Source organism: Sminthopsis crassicaudata, chromosome 3, assembly GCF_048593235.1.
Source record: "Sminthopsis crassicaudata isolate SCR6 chromosome 3, ASM4859323v1, whole genome shotgun sequence".
NCBI lineage: Eukaryota > Metazoa > Chordata > Mammalia > Dasyuromorphia > Dasyuridae > Sminthopsis > Sminthopsis crassicaudata.
Window position 1 is genome coordinate 619,501,186 of NC_133619.1, and position 15,805 is coordinate 619,516,990.

General features: G+C 51.9%; 1 protein-coding gene across 2 annotated transcripts; it reads right to left on the reverse strand.

Annotated features, from left to right (window-relative positions):
• Positions 1-62: 62 nt before the first annotated feature.
• On the reverse strand, positions 63-14,250 carry AGTRAP (angiotensin II receptor associated protein). 2 transcript variants are annotated; one of them, XM_074306263.1, is made up of 5 exons: positions 14,067-14,250; positions 5,532-5,566; positions 3,882-3,987; positions 1,695-1,893; positions 63-720 (listed from the first exon to the last, which is right to left on the reverse strand). In XM_074306263.1, the coding sequence occupies exons 1-5, from the start codon at positions 14,091-14,093 to the stop codon at positions 602-604; spliced, it is 486 nt and encodes a 161-aa protein (XP_074162364.1). In that variant the 5' UTR covers positions 14,094-14,250; the 3' UTR covers positions 63-601. The 2 variants fall into 2 exon arrangements, with proteins under 2 accessions (XP_074162364.1, XP_074162363.1); XM_074306262.1 differs by lacking the exon at positions 14,067-14,250 and adding an exon at positions 13,817-13,933.
• Between the last annotated feature and the right edge of the window lie 1,555 nt (positions 14,251-15,805).

Below are 15,805 nucleotides of genomic sequence, written 5' to 3' on the forward strand. Positions count from 1 at the left end.
GTGCTGAAGCCAGGTGGTGTGCCAGGCCTGGGAATGGCTTCACAACACAGAGAGCCCAGGGATCATCTTCCACAAACTTTAATGCCAAACTCGGCAGTAGGTAATAAAGGCAATGGCAGTGTTTCAGGGGCTCTGTCCAAGCACTGCCCCTGGGAGCCACGGACGGGTCAGAGGAAGCAGCAGAGGGAGAGGCCCTTCCCTCACCATTGCCCCGTGCCCGGCCCCTCTGGAAATACTCCTTACCCGCCTGGGGCATGAGGAGGACAGTTACCCTCACTGGTCACAACTGACCCTGATGCAGCCAGGCACTTGGCAGTGTGACCCTGGAGGGGGGGGACAGACAGACTCAACCTAGTAAAAGTGCATTATTGTGGCAGGGGCTCTCTCATGGGAGTACAGTGCTGAGAGACTGGAGTGTGGGTCACAATCGGAGCAGAGAGAATATCGATCAAGAGCTCACTTCCCCTGAGAGGCAGAGGTGGAGAGACCCCACCTGGTGCCAGAAGCTCATAAACTCTGAGGGAAGGGTGAGAGGCTTAGAGAGTCTTCGGTGTCGGGGAATGAATGCCCAGCATAGAGAAGGAGGCAGTGGGAGGGGATCTCAGTATGGTCGAGCGGCCGGCTTGCTCTCCAGGTCTGCGTAGGGGTGCGCCAAGGCCGGGTCCTCCTGCGTGTCAATGGTCTGGTACGCGCTGCGCTCCTGCGATGGGCCAAAGGAACCTGCAAAGGAAGGCTCTGGTAAGCGAGGCGTTCTCCCCACAACACCTGCCAGCGTTCTGTCCGTCCAGGGAGAAAACCGTGGCAGCGACTCCCACGCCAAGCCCAAGCTGCGGCCGTAGGGAGCCCTGTCGGCTTCCTTCCAGTTAATGGTGGATCCTGCGTGGAGGCTGCCCCAGCAGGCCTAGCATCTGGGGGAACATCCATTTTGAGAGAAATGAGGCAAGGCTGAGAGGTGAGGGGAAGGGAAGAAGCCCTTCTTTGTGTCTGTGATGTTCCAGGCACTGGGCTACGTGTTTTAGAGCAGTGTGACCCAATAGCCTGGCTGCCCCCTCGGGGGGGAGGGGGGATATAAGGGATGGAGAGCAGCTGCAGAAAATGAAATGTTTCCTGCCCCAGTAAAGGTCAGCATGAGACAGTGTAGGGGAGGGGAGAGGCTGGGCAGACCCTGTGGGGGAGGGGGAGGATCATGGCATGGGCGACAGGGCTTGGCCTGAGCCGGCCACTGAAGCCTCACAGCTGAGGCTGAGAGTCCGGCCTCTGCCTCCACCTGAACATCCGTGGACCCTGGGGCTGGCCATTAATGCCAAAGGGAAGGCCAAGACCCGCTGGCTTTTCCTGCAGGCCAGGGAGAAGAGGTAAGCAGAGGAAACTTGTTTTCTTCATTCTCTCAAGGGGGTGGCCCGCAGGGCTGGTGGTGAGGAGGAAGCCGACCTAGGCAGCAGCCCACAGTCACCAGATGCACGTTCTCTGGGGCGGAGCAAGGCAAACAGGAGCCCCTCACCCGCCTTCTCCCCCCTCCCCAGCTCCAACCCCACAAGGCAGATGTGGGAGTTGTTGCCCACCACCGGGAGGGGCAAAGAAGCCAGAGGAGGGAGGAAGGGCTGCTGGGGGACTAGGAGGCAGGGCCAAGAGCGGGCTGGCTGGGGAGGGGTTGGGAGCCAGAGAGGCAGCCTGGCCTGGCTCAGGAGCCTCACCTATGTTGAGGATGAATTCGCCGCCTCGCTCTCGGTACATGTGGTAGACAAAGAGGCAGGAGAGTGGCTTCAGGAGGAGGCTGAAGATGGCCATGCCAGTGCTGAAGCGCTGCGTGTCGGTCAGGGAGCCTCCGTGCGGATAGAAGATGCTGATGTAGATGATGTCCAAGAGAATGGTGACGGCCAGCCCCACCAGAAACTGCAAAACACCAACGTGGGCAGTGCCCAAAGCTGAGGGGCAGGGCCCCCCCCCCAAGCCTGCAGCCAACTCATAGCAACAAAGCAGGCTGGGCAGTGCCCACACTCCTGCCCAATGACAGGCTGGGCTGGGAGGGAGCATTGATCCCCAAATCCCCCTCAGTCACCAGGAACCAGTCCTCTTACTGGGGCAAAAGGGCTTAGAAGGTGGCACTGCTATTTGCTTGGCATTTCAGAGGCTTAGGCAGGGAGGGGAGAAAGGCAGAGGAAGTGTGAGGTACCCAGAGCCCATGGGAAACATCTGTCTTCGTGCCCAGGAGGTTTGAGGGGACTGTGCCTTAGCTGTGGTCCTTTTTCCCACCTCCCCGGGAGTCAAGGACTTGGAAGGCTCCACAGAGGAGGGGTCTCGAGGTTCAGGAGAGCTCAGATGGACCTCGCAGCACCCGATTGTGTCCGCTGGCTGCTAAGTCCTGGAGCCCTTCCTAGAAAGCCTTGAGCTCCTCTGTGGAACCTCCAAGTTTGCCAAACCGAAGCCTCCCCAAACCTGGTCAGGCCATGTCTCCATTTGCTGGGGGGTGCTGGTGGCCGTGGCCATGCAGCCAGCTGGCTGTGACCCGGAAGAGCCATATGGCTAAGGAGATTGCCGCTCCCCTGCTCATCAGCTGGTACCCACAGCCCAGGGGGCCTACCTGCTGCCCCTTCATCTTTGATCTCCCTGTGCTCCTCCCATCAACAAAGACTGGCAATGGACTCCTAGGCAAGTCACTTTCAACACTTGGACAATTCTCTGAGACTGAGCACTGCAGGGCAGGTGCCAGCTCAGGCTGAGGGAGCAAGAGCTCACCTGAGAACTCTCCCACTGGAACCCCATGTCTGGTCCCCATGGCTACCTCCGCTCACGCAGCCTTCTCTGCCCACCTCTCCCCATCCCTGCTACAACTCTCCCCTACACCCACCCCTTTTTCCAATTCAACAACACATTTTTTGTTTCAGTTATTTGTATTCCCCTTTCCTCTTCATTAGAGCCCCTTCTCTTCTTATCCAGGAGTGCATATCTCCCAAGGCCCAGCTCAGAACCCAGCTCCTTCCCACCAAACCAGCTCTAACGATCACCTCTGACCTCCACCCTTCCTTCCATCCCATCACTCCACACTGATCAAGCCCATTGGATGGGCTTCTCTCATTCTAACTGCTTCAGGCTTTATGTTTTTGTTTTTGTTTTTGTTGAGGCAATTGGGGTTGAGTGACTTGCCCAGAGTCACACAGCTAGAAAGTGTTAAGTGTTTGAGGCCAGATTTGAACTCAGGTCCTCCTGACTTCAGGGCTGGTGCTCTATCCACTGCACCACCTAGCTACCCTAGGTATTTATGTCTTGTCACACAAAATAAATAGCAAGTTCCCTAGGGGTTTCTCCTCCCCCAGCATCTCCACTAGCAGACAGAACTGGGCACAGAATCAATCTCCAAAATATCTGTAGAGTGGATGTTATTTACTGACCGTCCACAAAGGGCATCAGTGCAGGGGCGGAACATTCACGTGTCTCTGGGCTTTCCTTTGTCAAGAAAAGGAAGGAAAGCAAGGAAATCTCTCTAAGTACTAAGGGTAGAGCTGGGTTATGATGGGTTAAGGCAGGGGTGATCCCCACTAAGCCAGAACTTGGAAAGGGCCACCTGCCTAGGCCAGAGAAAAGGAGCTTTCATCCAGCACTCCTTCCCATGGAGAAAGCCAACTGATGGTGAAGGCAGTGCCCAAGATCAGTGGGCTCTGCAAAAGGCTTCCAAAATGGAAGTCTGGCTACGAGAGAGAGAAGGAAGGAGAGGAAAAGTGGGGAAATTAAAGTCAACTGTTTAGATGGAGGAGAAAGAAGCTGAATGGAAATTAAGAATGCCAAAAATAAAGATCGGCCAAAGCTGTCAGCCCCCAGACATGTTGTCCAGGTCTCCCTGGATGGGGAGGGAGTCCCACCTTTCCCCAAACCCTAAAACTCACCATAATTATGGCATCCAGGGAATCTCGTTGAGCAATGGCCCACACCCCTAGGGCCAGGACGGTGAAATTAGCCCAGGCATAGGAGTTTGAGAATATCAAACAGCCCCTGGCAAAAGGAGGCACAGTCAATCCCACCCAATTCATTCCAGGGATAGGCCCCTTCTTACCTCCTCATTACTTTTCAGCTCTTTCCCCCTGTTATTTTTTAAAAATACAAGTGAGGCCTTTTCTCTTTATATCAATCATTTTCTTTCTTTTTTTTTTTTTTAAATTGAAGCTTTTTATTTTCAAAACATATGCAAGGATAATTTTTCACCACTGGCCCTTGCAAAACCTTGTGTTCCAAATCTCCCCCCACTTCCTCCCTTAGATGGCAAGCAATCCGATATATGTTAAACAATACCAAACTTTTTTTTTAAATCAAACTAAACCAAATTTTCCCCTCCCACCCACCCAGAATGAATCCTCCCTGGCAACATAAAATCATCTACTCCATGAATGTATAAAATACTTGGGCCTAGTAGTCCCCCACATTCTCCCCTGAGGAGGAAAGTCTATTTAATCATCACTTCTGCAAGCTCTTCTCTGGTTTTTCAAGTTACTCTGGATAATAATTATAATGCACTCAGCATGGTGCCTGACACACAGTAGGCACTTAATAAATGCTTGGGTTTTTTTCCTTCCTTTTAGTGAATTTTTCCTTTACAGTGCTATAGACATTGTGTGTATAGTCCCTTTGGTTCACTAATTTCAGCCTATAACTGCTGAGCATCCACCTCTGAGAGTTGTTGTGAGGATCAACTGAGATCCTATCTCTGAAACATTTGGCACAATGCCTGGCAAAGAGTGGGCTAAATGCTACTTACTATTATCTGAGAACAGTTTGTTTTCCCTTGGTAGTCCACCTACAGCTAGCTTATCTTTATTAAAAAAATTCAGTTATTGCTTTGTTAACATGGGTGCTTCCTTTGAATTCTCAGTTTGCTGGAATAATTGTGTACATTTGTTTGTAATGATTTTCTTTCTCTTCTCCTTTTTCATTTCTGGAGCAATCAGGATTAAGTGACTTGCCCAGGGTCACACACCTAGGAAGTGTTAAGTGTCTGAGGCCAAATTTGAACTCGACTCTCTTGACTTCAGGGCTGGCGTTCTATCCACTGTCCCAAATTCAAAAATTTGAACTCAGGTCCTTCTGATTCCAAGGTCAGCGCCACCCAGTTTCTAATGATTCTCTTTTTTTCCTTCTCTGTTGTGAATTCACCTTGTTCATTTTTTAAAATCTTGGCCATTTGAATTTCCAATTTCTTTTTCTTGGATTGAGTCAACTAATGGCTAATCGCTCAACTGGCAGTTTTCTCCATCAGTTCTTAGTTTTACTAATCCCATAGTCTATTATCAAATGTTTCTATTTCACTTGTAGTTTTTGAGGTGCTTCTTTATTTAGGATTATTTTGTTTTGTTTTCCTAGCTTTTTTGATTACATCTTTGCTCTTGGATGCTCTTTTTCCAGGTATTCAGAGAGATACATTTTCCTCTGAGAGCTGCCTTAGCTTCCTTCCCCAAGTTCTGTAACGTTCCCGCTTATGATGTCTGCTCCCAGACAGCCACCCCGACTCCTCCCAAAAAGAAATTTATTGTCAGATGACTCACCACGTTGTCAGCAGCCAGTGCACCAGAACAATGGCCTAGGAAAATAAAGAGGCAGAAGGGGGAAGAAGACAAAAGAAATAAACAGGTCAGTGAGTCTGAACATCTAAGCAAAAGAAAACTGGAGAGACGAGATCCTGGGGAGGAAGGGGGACGCAGGCTGGGGGGAAAGGAAGAGCCCAGGAGGCAGTCTGAGGCAGCTTCATCTCAAGCCCCTCCTCTTCTCCTTCCTTTATGGCATTAAATCCCATGACACGTGGCCAATTCTTGGGACAGTTCTAACCCTGTGACAGCTTATTTGGAGCCCATTTGGGGCCTCTGGGGTACATGGTTGATTTCAGAATTAGAAGGCAGTCTGAGTGACCACAGCTTGGGTCAACCCAATTTCAACAGAAAGTTTGTTGTTACTTCATGAAGATGCAGCTGAAGTGGGAAGCTATAGTTTGGGGTCTGATTCCTCCACTGAAATGAAAGTCCCCTAAAAGGCTTCCCACAAACCCCCAGAATGCCGGGAGTAGAAGGTGGGCCAAATATGGGGATGGGCTCTATGATGGCGGTGCTCTGTATCCACAAGGCCACGTGGGTAAGAGGAATCCAGCCAGGGGCAGACCTTGATGTTGGGGACCTGAGCATCAGCCCCAGCTCCAATTGGCAAAACCAGGACCTCAGAAACCTATTCTCCCTCTAGCTATGACTCAGTTGTCAACAGGGATGATTTTACAAGCCTTTGTCTAGAAATCTGCAGTGAGCAGTCAGAGAATTTAAATGGAGAAGTAACCCTCCCCACTCTTTTACTAATGAGGAAGTAGAGGCTGGGAGAGGCAAGGGCCTAGCCCAAGGTCACAGAGTGAGAGGGGCCTGGGAGGACTCAGCAGCCAAGCCTCTGCCCAAAATCAAATGGAGCATTCCTGCCTCTTCCTCCCAAGCCCAGAAACCCAGGCTTTACCCCGGCTCCCGGGACTTCCCTTACTCCTAAGTTCATGCCAGGAGGAACAAAGACTTACTTAAATCTCTCTCTTCAATCTAAGTATCTGAGGAGCTTTCCCTACTCCGAGCCTATCAGACAAACCTATGAACAACTCTTTAAACGAGACTGACATTTACAAAAGAGTTCCAATGTGACCTCAGACACTTCCTAGCCCTGTGACCCCACACAAGTCGCTTCACCCCATTTGCCTCAGTTCCTCATCTAGAGAAGGAAATGGTGAAGCTCTCCAGGATCTCTACCGAGAAAACCCCACATGGGGTCATGAAGAGTTGGACACAACCGAAATGACTTTCAAAGAGCATCCTGGCCCTGCCACTCGCTCCTCGACCTCAGCCAAGTCCCATTGTCTGGACTGAATGGCTTCTCGGGCTGCTCCTTCCAGCTAATGTTCTAAGACCACCTCTGGTCCTAAGACCCCGTCGCCTGTGATGGGGAGCTGGCGGATGTTTCCAAATAGGCTCATTCCACTGAAGCTTGCATTGGAAGCAGGCTGGCCCAGGAAGCCCATTTACACGCTCCATCTTGGCCCACTGGATCGGGCCAATGGAACAGAAAGCTGCGAGCCTCTTGCCAGGAGGGGAGAAGTGACTGGTTTCTGCAGGTCCAGCTCTCAGTTTGGGAGAGCCGGGCCCCCTCCACTGGGACTGAGCTGAAGCTCCCTGAATAGCTCCTCCAAGGAGAGAAGCCCCTTTCCCCTTTCAGAAGAAGTCTTCAGAGGATAGAGGATAATTATTAGCAACATAAATCTGAGAACCAAGGAGACACTGAGTTTTTCTACACAAAAACAAAGTGTTTTTCTTGGCTATAGATATAAGCATGTATGCACATCCAAATCGACAGACGTATACATAAAAGCTGTGTCTGTACATCTATTTCGATATGCACATATATAATACACACGTTTGCCAGCTAGGAGTGGAGACTGAGCCCAGAGAACACCAGTGGAGGGGGAGGGCGGGATGAAGAGTGAGTTTGCAATAGCAAACACTGAGAGATTCCTTGACGGTTTCTTTTTTCATTTTAATTTTTGTGGTTTTATTTTTTTCCCCTGACAGTTTTCAGACTTTCCCAGGAGCTTCCTTACTTGGTCCTCACAACACTTCTGGGAGGTGGGTCGCTAGGTTGGCCAGGTAAGATTGTCCCCATTTTAGAGAGGAGAACAACTACAATGAAGGGAAGCAGGAGACCGGCACCTTGTGCTTCCCATCCAGTGCTGCGACTTCCTGTATATCCAAGCACCCCTAAGTTAGTCTGACAGCGTCTGGGCTGAGGGTGCTTGTCCAACGGACAGGACATGGTGCTTCCGTGAATTTCTATTTGCCTCAGTTTCTCCACATGTACAATGGGGATCATAGCAGCACTAACTTGTAGAGTTTTTGTGAAGCCCACAAGACAACCCAGGGCCAGACTGTGGGACCCAGGCCAGAAATGGGGGGTGTGGAGACAAAGAGAGGGAGATAAACTGGGAGAGAAGAGTGTCATTAAAAAAAAGGAAGTAGGGGGCAGCTAGAAGGTACAGTGGATGAAGCCCTAGCCCACCTTGGACACTAGCAATATGATCCTGCTTAATCCCGACTCTCTTCCTGCTAAAAACAAACAAACAAAATTGAGAGAGGGTCAAAAAGGATGAGGAACGAGAGACGGCTGTCAGTCCAGCAATGAGAGATCACAGGCACACAGACGCAGAGCAGGAAGGAAGGGCCTTCAGAGGCTACTGGATCTAATCCCCCCCATTTTACAGATGAGGAAACTGAGGACCAGAGAGGACTCAACTTAGCCAAAGCTTGAAGAGCCCTGGGGGTACCACAGTGCCCAGAGCACTGGGTCCCAAGTCAGACTGGGTCTGAGACCTGAGACATTTGGCCTCAAATACTCACGAGCTTTATGACACTGGGCTGGAATCCGTTAATTTTTATTTGCCTCAGTTTCTCCACATGTACAATGGTGATAATAGCAGCACCACCTCACAGAGTTTTTGTGAGGACCACAGGACAAATATTAATTTGTGAAGCTCAGGACACACAGCAGGTGCTAAATAAAGGCTTATTCCCATCCTTTCTGAAAGCTGACATCTGAAGCCAGAACCTTCCCACTGCACAGCCCCTCTTCCCCACTGGTGAGCTTGGAGAGGGCAGCATCCTCAGGCAGGGAGGTTCGCGGGCAGCCTGTCAGAGCCAAAAGAGGAGGGGGAGACAGCAGAGACCCTGTCTGTGAAATGACGAGAGACCCAGGCCCCAGCTCCAAAGGGCAACAACCTTTGCACAGTGAGAGGGAGCACTCACAGAGCCGCCCCCAGAGGAGCTGGGCAGTGATGAGCGCCAGGGCCAGGGGACAAAGGAGAGTGGAGTCCTGCTGAAGGCACCGAGGGGAGCCCAGAGGAAAAGACAGAAGGCACCAAGAGAGACAGAGGCGAGGAGGGTACAGCCTGTTACAGAATTTCAGACTGTTCAGAGAACACCTAGAGGTCACCTGGGTGTGAATGTGTGTAGGGTATATGTTTATGCATATATATGAGGGTATGTGTGCAGTGTGTATATGCATACATGTGTGTGTATTTGGTTATCTCCATATATGTACATGCATGTGTATGCACATGTGTAGAGGGTATGTGTATGAGTTTATGTGTGTATTTATGTTGGGGGTGTGTATGCGTATATATGAGTATATGTGTACAGTGTGTGTAGGGTGCATGTATTGTGTACATGTATGTGTTGCTCTGTATGCAGGGTGTCTGTGTGTGTGTGTAATGCATATATGTGTGTAGGGAAGACTGAAGATGCTGGGAGGCCCCAGTATTAGAGGGAGGAGTCCCCATGTTTCCCTTGAAGTCAGGTACACAGGCAGAGACTGGGATGAGGAGAAAGGAGGGAGTTAGAACCGTTTCCTTGAGAACAGAGCACTTTCAAGGCCCCATCTCCTCTATCTGGATGGGGTAAAGCCCTGATGGGAGAAGCTGCTGGGGGGCAGTGGGGGGAGGCCCGGGAGAAGCGCTGAGTGGGTGGGTGCTCCCCCCCAGGGAGCAAGCCGAGCCCCGGGCCTGTGTGAGGGGGGGAAGAGGGTAAAAGCTCGGGCTTTCTGAGTGACCTACAGATTTCAGAACAGGGTTCGAGGGGTATGAGGGAAGGGGAGGCTGAGGCTCTGGCTTGAGACACTGGGCCTCAGGGCCTAGCTCTGGGTCCCGGACAGATCCCTTCAACAGTTCTCATCTGTAAGAGAAGGACAGACTGCTTACTTCTCAGGGTCATGGCAGACCTCAAAACACAACACAAAGGTCATCCTGCTGACCCTTAGCCTCTTTCCTAATGGGGCCTCCCAGAGGCCAGGCCTCCTTCCACAATCAACAAGGGGAGCCCCAAGAGGTTCCAACTCCTGACTTAGGGGATCATGGGTAATGGGTAGGGGACTCATGGCCCCTTGGCACCCCACAGGAATGCCAGGAAACACTGCCTAGACCCAATACTGAGCCCTTGTAGACTCTCAGCTAAGACTGGCCCACAGAGCGGGGAGGTCGGCCAAATGGTGATTTTCCCAGCCTCGGCCTTGGCTGCCCTGGAATAAAGCCCCCAGCCAAGCTTCCCCTACTCCTCTAAGGGCCAAAGGAGATGCTATTTGGGGCCTCGGCAGTCTTACGGGCCACAAAGAAAGAAAGGCCCAACAGGGTCAAGTTCTCCTGGGCCACAGGCCATCGTGAGGTCTTGGGAACACGGGCTGAGTTGTACCAGTCATATCTGACTCAGCCTGATCTCATTGGGGTTTTCTCAGCAGAGATACTAGAAGGGTTTGCCATTTTTTCTCCAGCTCATTTTACAGATGAGGAAACTGAGGCACACACAGGATAAAGTGACTTGTCCCGGGTCACTCAGCTAGTCAGTGTCTGAGGCTAGATTTGAATTCATAATCTCCTGAATCCAGGCCCAACACTCTGTGATGCTGCTCCCCCGAGGCGGGGGTAACGTCTCTTTTAGCAAAGCGGGTCAGGAGTTGGGCTTCTCTTATAGGTGATTTTCTCCTCCAAGAGATATAGTTGTAGGGTACACAGAGGGCTGGGTTTGGAGTCAGTAAGACCCCATTCATATGCATCCTCAGACCCTTTACTATCTCTGTGATGCTGGGCAAGCACTTCACCTGTTTGTCTCAGCTCCCTCATCCATAAAATGGGTATAATTACAGCACCTGATTCCCAGAGTTGTCAAGAAGATGGAATGATTTATTTACAAAGCACTGACACAGTGCCAGCACACAGCAGGTGCTTAATAATTACTTGTTCCCTTTTCCTCCCAGCTCTTTTGGCTTGGAAATCTGTTCATAGATGCAGTAAACCACCAGCACAGCGCCACTCCCTGGTCATGCACAGTACTGAAAGGTTCTCCATGTTTTTCCCAGGAAAAATGGCGGCGTTGCTTTTTGTGGGCGAGTGTGTGGGAGGAGAAGGGGTTGCTTTACATGTTATTTTGTCTTAGTAAAACAAGCAAACAAAGCTTGCTTTGTCTGAGCCCATCCCAAGGCAAGAATGGCTTCTGGAAGACCACACCGTAACAGGAGGGTCTATGGGTCATGCAGAGCTTAAATCGAGGCTCCCCATCTGAAGCTATTAATCCAGATCGCTGTCTGACTAAGGACATTTAAAGCTTCACTACGACCCTAAAGACAAAAATGATTTTGTTTTTCCGAGGCAAGATAATCGGTTACCAGTTTCCGTGTCCTTGCCTGTCCTTCTAGAGTGAGTACTTAGGGTCAGGATCAGCACCCATCCCCATGTGTTTGTCTGAAGAGGGCAGGGACTGGGCCTCCCCTAGGCCTACAGACCGCTCTCCCCGCAGGGGCTAGAACCAATACCGGAAAGAGCAGGCCTCAATGACTGGGGCCACAACCCTCAGAGATCTGATCTCTGGGCACTATAATCTCCTTCCACTTCCTGTCTTTTGAAATTACCTCCCACCCCAAGCTGCCTTCCCCTCCCTCCCAAATGGCCCAACGTGGAGCAGCCCTGCAGATTACAACCTTGCAAGCAGACAGGACACAGTGGTTTGGAGAGTGCAAAGGGTGGCGTCCTAGAACCTGAGTCCTGGAGACACGTGCTCAACTGTGACCCCAGATTCTTCCCAGCTGTGTGGTTCTGGGCAAGTCACTTAATCTCCTGTTTACCTCAGTTTCCTCATCTGCAAAATGGGAAAAATAATGGCCCCTACTTCCCAAAGTGGCCGTAAAGATCCAAGGAGATAAGTTTGTAAAGCACTTTTTAGCCCAGAGCCTGGCACATACCAAGTACTATATACACGTTAGCTATTACTGTTGATGTTATATATTTTTTTTTCTTTTTAAAAATTTTATTTGTTGGTGGGTTGGTCCATTTGTTTATTTATTTAATAGTACTTTATTTTTCCAAATACCTGCAAAGACAGCTTTATTGATATTATATTCTTGGGTAAAAATACTTATCCCGCTAGCCAGGAAACACCTTAACCTAGGCTGTCCTACCTAGGATATACTATAAGGTATTTAATATGTATGGGAATGCCTGCCATCTAGGGGAGGGGGTGGAGGGAAGAAGGGGAAAAACTGGAACAGAAGGGAGTACAAGGGATAATGTAAAAAAAAAATTACCTATGCATATGTACTGTCAAAGAAAATGTTATAATTATAAAAATTAATTAAAAAAATTAAAAAACAAAAACACCTAGGCTGTCCTACCGCTGTCTCCAATACTAGAAATAAATGGGCCCTAGCGCGGCGTTCCTGATGAACAGCCCAAATCTCTGCCTGGTTGTGAGACAAATCAGCAAGGCCAGAGGGGGGCGCCATGAGTGAAGAGACTCCCCCATAAGCAGTATTTTGGGCACAGTCACAAGTAGAATTTTTAACGTGCAGACAGATCTTTGTAAGTCAGTTAACTTTCTTAACTTGGTCTGAGTACACAGTGGGGACAATAAGTAACCAGAGCAGTAATGTGACACTGAAAGTAAAGGCTCCAGGAAGGAGAGAGCGGCCTTCCAGGCCAGAGGTGAGAGTGGGAGGCAGAGGGTCTTGGCCGGGCTGGGCCTTCGCTGCTATCCTGCGGTTAGGGCTCCCTCCCCCGCTCCCTCCCCCACCTTCCTCTTCTCCAGAAAGTCCCCGTGGGAGGTGCATGGAGGAGCCAGGACAAGTGCCCGGCGTGGTGAGGGAGTACACTGCCCTCCTCTTTCCAAACAAGTCCATCCAGCCTCCAAGTCTCAGTTCCTTCTTCCCTCCATCTGTTTCCTTCCCTCATTTCCAAATCAAGAGATCAACAGCATTTAAGAAGGGCCTGCCATGTAAACAGCAGAACTCCCCCCTGCACCCTGTCTCCCCTATCTGCTGTCCCTCTGCTCCCCAGTTTTCTTTTTGTCCCCTCACCCCTCGGCCACCAAGCGGCTAGCCTCCCGTCCCTCCTTTCAAAGCAGAGCAGGACCAGCCATGGTTTGATGGTGAAGACAACGTGCAAATCTCTGCACGGAGGAGCTAACCACGGGGTGATGGACAGAGGGCAGGGGCTACACTGAGGGGCGGCTGAAGTCAGGAGTTCAAATCCTCCCTCAGACACTTAGTATCAGGAAAGCAGCTAGACTAGCCCGCCCTCATTTCCACACACTCGCTCCCTCCCTCCCCCTCTAATCTCTGGTCCCCAGTGGTAACAACTCCAGTGATACATTGTTTCAGCTAGATTACCTTCTCTGAGACTCACAAAGAAATCCTGGGAGGAGGGGCTCCAGATGTTAAAAGACCCATTTTGCAGAAGGTGTAATTAAGGCCCAGGGAAGCTAACTGATTTGTCCATGATCCCAAGGCCAGTGTCTGAAGCAGGACTGGAACCCAAACCTTTCTCGTTCTAAGCCCAGCACTCTTTAACCACCTCATGTCTGTGTGTGCGTGCGTGTATATTTATACAGAGGTAAAGGAGACACACACAGTTATAACACATAATAATGTGACGGTGCGTGAATCTGCTCTCCTGAAGAAAATTTTAGTCGCTACCTCCAGGAGATCGGAGTACAACGGGGCGGGTTCGCCCGGAGCCCTCGGAAGGCGCATGGAGGAGCTGCCCGCGAGCTCAGGCGCCACACTCCGGGCCGCGGGAGGACCCCGGGCAGCCCCGCCTCTATCGGGGGTGGGTTTACTTTTCCAGCCCGCGGTCACTCCTGCGCCACGGCTCCGCACCCCCCCCCCCCGGGCCCCCTCACCTCCCACCGCCCCCTAACCCTCCGCTTCCTCTCCCCTCTTCAGTTTCTCTAAGATCGGAAAGCACCGGGTTAGGGGCGGGTTTGAAACAGATTCAGGCAAGAACCTTAATGCTCTGCCTCAGTTTCCTCGGCTGGAAAATGAAGGCGGTCGGAGCCCAATGTCCCCATGGCCAGAGTGCGTGACTTCTCAGCCGTCTTCTCCCCATCCTCGTACTCGGCTCTGGCCTCCTGGCCTCCTCTCAGTGACCCCCCCCTCCGCCGCGGGCCTCTCGGTTTGTCCCTCTCGAGGCTCCGTCCCCGCGCCCTTCGCTGCTCTCCCCCCCCCTCCTCTAATTACACTCTCCCAGGCCCCACCTTGAGGTTTACGGCAGGCAGTTCCATCCCAGGCCAAGTCGGGACCCAGGCCGGGTTTCTGTGATGGAGAAGCAGGCAGTGACGGAGGCGGCTGCAGGGGCTCTGAAGCTACCGGGAGAGAGTTGGGAAACAAACTTTCTCGGCCCCGCCCCGGGCGTCCCCCTCCCCCCAGCTCCGGCTCCCGCGGCCGGGCCACCTGACCCGGAGACTGAGCACGTGACAGCAAGTCGAGGCTGGTTGCTAGGAGACGGCGTCGGCTTATCCCGGAGGGCTCCTTTTTCCTGCTCCTTCCCGGCTATCCCGCGCGAGCCCCGCTCCACTCCCACCCTGCTCCAGACTCAGCGATGGGCGGAGACTTCACAGAGGGGGCGGGATCTTGGAGACCATCGAGCCCCGCCCCATTCTGAGCCCCGGCCTTCCTCTCCGCCCCGCCCGGCCGTAAAGGTGGTCCCTCTCCCCTTCCCGGCTGTGAGGGTCGGGAGGGGAGGGGGAAACTTCGGTCGGAGCGCTGCGGGGCGGGGGGAGGCCGGGGGAGCCGCTCCCCTCCCCTTCGTAACCCTCTCCCAAGGGTTATCCGCCCCCCCCCCTCTCCCCCTCCATTCCCGCGGAAGTGGAAGCTCCGGGAGGGCAGGCTCCGACCTTTCCTGAGGTGCGGCTGAGCACGAGCTTGGTCCTTTGAGACTCTGTGTAAAGCGTGGTCCTCTGCCTCTGTCTGTGTCTGTGTCTGTCACTGTCTCTTTGTCTCTGTGGCTCTGCCTGCCTCTCTGCCTCTGCGTCTCTCCCTCTCTCGGTGTCTATCAGTCTCTGTCACTCTATCACCCTCTCTGCTACTTTGTGTCTGTCAGTCTGTGCCACTGTTTCTCTCTCTTCTGTTTCTCTCCGTCTCTGTCTTTCTCTCCTCTCTGTCTCTGTCTCTCTCTGTGTCTCTCTGTCTCTCTGTCTCTGTCTCTCTTTCTCTGTCTCTGTCTCTTTCTCTCTGTCTCTCTCTGTGTCTCTGTCTCTCTCTCGGTCTCTGTTCTGTCTCTCTCTGTGTGTCTCTCTGTCTCTGTCTCTCTCTGTCTCTGTCTCTTTCTCTCTGTCTCTCTCTGTTTCTCTGTCTCTCTGTTTCTCTCTCTCTGTTCTGTCTCTCTCTGTCTCTGCCTCTCTCTCTCTCTCTGTCTCTGCCTCTCTCTCTCTCTCTCTCTCTCTCTCTCTCTCTCTCTCTCTCTCTCTCTCTCTCTCTCTCTCTCTCTCTCTCTCTCTCTCTCTCTCTCTCTCTGTCTCTTCTCTCCCTCTCCCTCTCCCTCTTCCCCTCCCTCCCTCCCTTTCTTCCTCTCTCCTTCCCTCCCTCCCTCCCTCCCTAGGTAGGCTCTTCAGTCACCCTAAGTAAAAGAGGAAGGACATTCTCCCCCCGCCTACTGCCCCCACCTCCCTTAAGTTCTCCAAGACAAAAGGGTTTCTAGGGCAGTCACCTTTGTAAACACTTTGTAAATGTTCACATATAGGATGAAAGGCTGATATAAAAAAATGAGACCTAAGGGGTCCACGAGTTGACTGCATCCTCTGGTAAGCTCCAGCCGCCCCCCGGGGGAGCAATGCTTGTAGAGAAGCAGACTGGCATACCGGCACCCTCCACAAGTACTGCAAACAGATGCCCCCGACAGTGGTGGGCTCCAGAACTGAACCAGGGGAATGACCCTTGTGGAGGTGAGGCTGTCAGTACATAAGGAAGGCTTCGATCCACAAACCATGGCTGCTCA

What these genes read in the sequence shown, in the direction of transcription:
- AGTRAP (XM_074306262.1), bottom strand. Translation starts at nt 13,918, where the DNA reads ATGGGGAGAAGACGGCTGAGAAGTCACGCACTCTGGCCATGGGGACAT. An exon ending in AACTGAGGCAGAGCATTAAG is followed by an intron (nt 5,567 to 13,816) that starts GTTCTTGCCTGA and finishes TTATTTTCCTAG; the next exon opens with GCCATTGTTCTGGTGCACTG. An exon ending in CACTGGCTGCTGACAACGTG is followed by an intron (nt 3,988 to 5,531) that starts GTGAGTCATCTG and finishes TCCTTTTGCCAG; the next exon opens with GGGCTGTTTGATATTCTCAA.